This window comes from Octodon degus, unplaced genomic scaffold (assembly GCF_000260255.1).
Source record: "Octodon degus isolate 3935 unplaced genomic scaffold, OctDeg1.0 scaffold00052, whole genome shotgun sequence".
Classification (NCBI taxonomy): domain Eukaryota; kingdom Metazoa; phylum Chordata; class Mammalia; order Rodentia; family Octodontidae; genus Octodon; species Octodon degus.
The window spans coordinates 8,260,509-8,263,744 of NW_004524628.1; the positions used below are offsets into that span (position 1 = coordinate 8,260,509).

A 3,236-nucleotide genomic window follows, 5' to 3' on the forward strand; every position below is an offset into this window, starting at 1 on the left:
CTCCTCCTCCTCCTCCTCCTCCTCCTTCTTCCTTTAAATTAATTTTGTTGAGGAAAAAATTGCAATGAGACAGTTCCAAAACAGTTTGGTAGGAGAGTTACAATTAATACATGGCATATTGTTGTCTTTGTAGTAGTCTTTCATAGTTCAAGATGCTGACCTGATATCCTGTCCAAACACTGTTAGTACAAATCTTTCTTCTTATTAAATTAAGAGAAAGTGGCTGCGCCCCGGTATGCCCTCCTATTGCTTCTGCCTCCTGCTTCTGTTTGCTGCCTGGGCCTCCGCAGGCGGTCTGCTCCTCTCCTAAAATGAAAGCCCCTTCAGTTATTTGGAGATGGCTGGCCTGTCCATCTGTGCTGGAGGTTTCTCCCGTCATCCTGGGAAGCCGAGCACCACTCAATCACTGTGGCCCAAGGCCCGCTGCCTTCCGACCCGTCTGCTTCTGTGACGTCTTCCCTCTCTCTGCACCTCACGCAGGCACACTCAGACCTGTCTATCCACCTACTGCCACCCTGGCCATGGACCCCAACTTAACGTCCTCAAACAACATATGTTCCCTCCCCTGCAGGTCTGGAGTGCAGATCTCTGAGAGGGCTTACAGGGTTAAAGTAAGGTTTCAGAAGGAACAAGTTTCTTCTGCAGATTCTAGGGAAAAGGAGACATCTTGGCCTCTCCTGGCTTCCAGAGGCGGCCTGTGTTTGTCAGCTTGAGCCACCCCAGAGTCACTGGCTTGCCTGCCTGTCCCTGTCCCTTGAGCTGTCTCATCACTGCCTATCCTTTTCTGACTTTGACCTTTCTGTGTCTCTGAGGACAGATGCGATTGTATTTAGGGTCCACAAGGACAGTATCCACAGACCCTTGAAAGGGTCTCATCTGCAGAGCTTCCTGGCCTGAGTCTTAGTCCTTTCCTCTGCTGGGACAGTGTACACATGCTAGAGATTCCTCTGGCTGCCTGCTGCAGGGTCTCAGAAGTCCCATCTGCTGAGGCCTTCATGTGTGACATGGCTTGGTGGGAGGCAAATGAGCATGGCTGAGAGGGAGAGAGAAGGAGAGGAGAGACATCCTTCCAGGATAACTACCCCCTCCTGTGTAAGCAACCTGTTCCTGCAACAGCGAACCCCCTCGTGCAGTAACCAGCCCCTCCTGCAGTAGCTGACCATCTCCTGCAGTAGCCAACCCCTCATGCAGTGCTAACCCACTCCTGCTATAACTAACCCCTACCCACAATAACTAAGCTATTCCATCGACGCAGTAACTAACCCAGTCCTGCATTCTGAGACTTGCAAGACCTTGAGAGTAGAGCTTTCCTGACCCAAGCCCCACAGAAATAGAATCCTGTTACAGCGGCAGCTAACTTGCCGTGCCAGCTTTGCAGAGGCCTCGCCACCCACACATCCTTGCAGTGTCCCTACTCACAGGACCTGAGGATTAGGGTGAGTTGACTTTGGAGCGGCGCTGTTGGTCCACCTGCCGCAGCCATGGCCTGCCACCCCATACCTGGATCTGTACTCTCCAAAATCTTAAGTTCCAGACGTCATCCTTTCCCTGGAGTCTTTAGCATCCCATTTCCACTGGTCTTCTGGTTTAGGGGGAGCAGGAAGGAGCAGGCTCCCTGGCCTCTCCTCCCCCTTCTCAGGGTGGTATGTTGTTGAAAACTTCAGAGCTGTTCACTTCTGGGATTTTCCTATTCAGAATTTTGGGGACCACAATTGATGCGGAGCAGCTGGAACTGCAGAGTGGTCAAGTGCAGATACTGGGGAACTACTGTGCTGTGTCAGAACAGTGTCACTCCGGATGAGCACTGGACAACAGATGCTTGTCTTAGTGAAGTTCAAGGCCAAACTAAGGCTTCTTCTTTCATTTTAGATCACAGTAACATCATTCCCATTATTCTCGGACCAAAACTGACTTCAGTTGAAGTGGAATTAGGTACGTCTCCACATATACAATCTGTCTTTATGGGGGGGGGCATGCTTCAGTTTTTAGAGGATAAACCTGCTTCATATTGGGTCAACACTGTATGCAAAACATATTCCATATTTAGGGAAAATATTAGAAAGGCAGAAAAGCTTGTCATCACTTGAGTGTTGTCCTTTTGGGGCTGATGAAAAGGAACTATCAGTTCAAAGACAGTGGAACCCTGTGTGGTTTTGATAGAGTGGGATTTGGGTCACTGAGCAAGTGGCTTTGCTGTCATCTCCCTGGTTATTTCTCAACATGGAAACTCAGTCATGACACCCCATGTAGATGATTCAAACTTGAATACTAGATTCATTGACTCATCCTGAGTCTGTGGACCAAACAGTGCATTCAGGATTTGTCTAGAGATGCTTAGGAATCAACATGGCTTTCTGGGTAATTTCTTTTTTTTTTTTTTTGGAAGAAAAAAAAAAACCTCTTTAATAAATGGTGCATGCAAAAACTAAAAATAGACTCATGTATATGACCATGCGCTAATCTAAAATCAAAACTGATCAAAGATCTAAATATTAAAACAGAAACACTAACTCTGCTGGAAGAGCAAATAGGTGGAACTCTTATAGACATAGGTGTAGGCAAAGACTTCATCAAGAAAACCTCAACTTCATGGGAAATACCACAAATAAATAATAACTGGGTTCTCATTAAACAGCTGTTGCACAGGGGAAAAAAAATCACCAACAGAATGAAAAGTATCCACAGTGTGGGAAAAATTTTTAGCCAGTTGTCCCTCAGATAAAGGATTAATATCTAGAACACATAAAGAATTGAAAAAAATCAGACATCCCAAATTTAAAGACCCACTCCAAAAATGGTCATCTGAAATGAATAGACACTTTCCAAAAGTACAAAAGATAAATACATACATGAAAGAGCATTCAGCATCACTGATCATTCAAGAGATGTAAATTACAACAATGTTGAGATTCCACCTCACTCTTGAACGAATGGCTATTATCAACAAATCGATCAATAACAAATGCTGGTGGGGCTTTGGGGAAAAAGGAACACTTCTCCAATTTTGGTGAGAATGTTGTCTGGTACAAGGACTAGAAATCAGTGTGGACATTCCTCAAAAAATAGAACTAGAAGTCCCACCCAATCCAGCTCTTCCCCTTCTTAGTATCTTCCCAAAAGAATTAAAGGCATCATACTGCATATGTACCCATGTTTATAGCAGTACAGTTTGTAATAGATAAATCTTGGAAACAAGACAAATACCCATCATCTGATGAATAGATAAAAATATTTTT

At 45.1% G+C, this 3,236-nt stretch overlaps 1 protein-coding gene across 1 annotated transcript in view; it reads left to right on the plus strand.

Annotated features, from left to right (window-relative positions):
* Positions 1–3,236, plus strand: part of Il18r1 (interleukin 18 receptor 1) — a 45,051-nt gene that overhangs the window by 20,126 nt on the left and 21,689 nt on the right. The window contains exon 6 of the mRNA XM_023717335.1: positions 1,870–1,932. Coding sequence (XP_023573103.1) covers positions 1,870–1,932 — 63 coding nt within the window. The remainder of the gene's footprint in view (positions 1–1,869; positions 1,933–3,236) is intronic.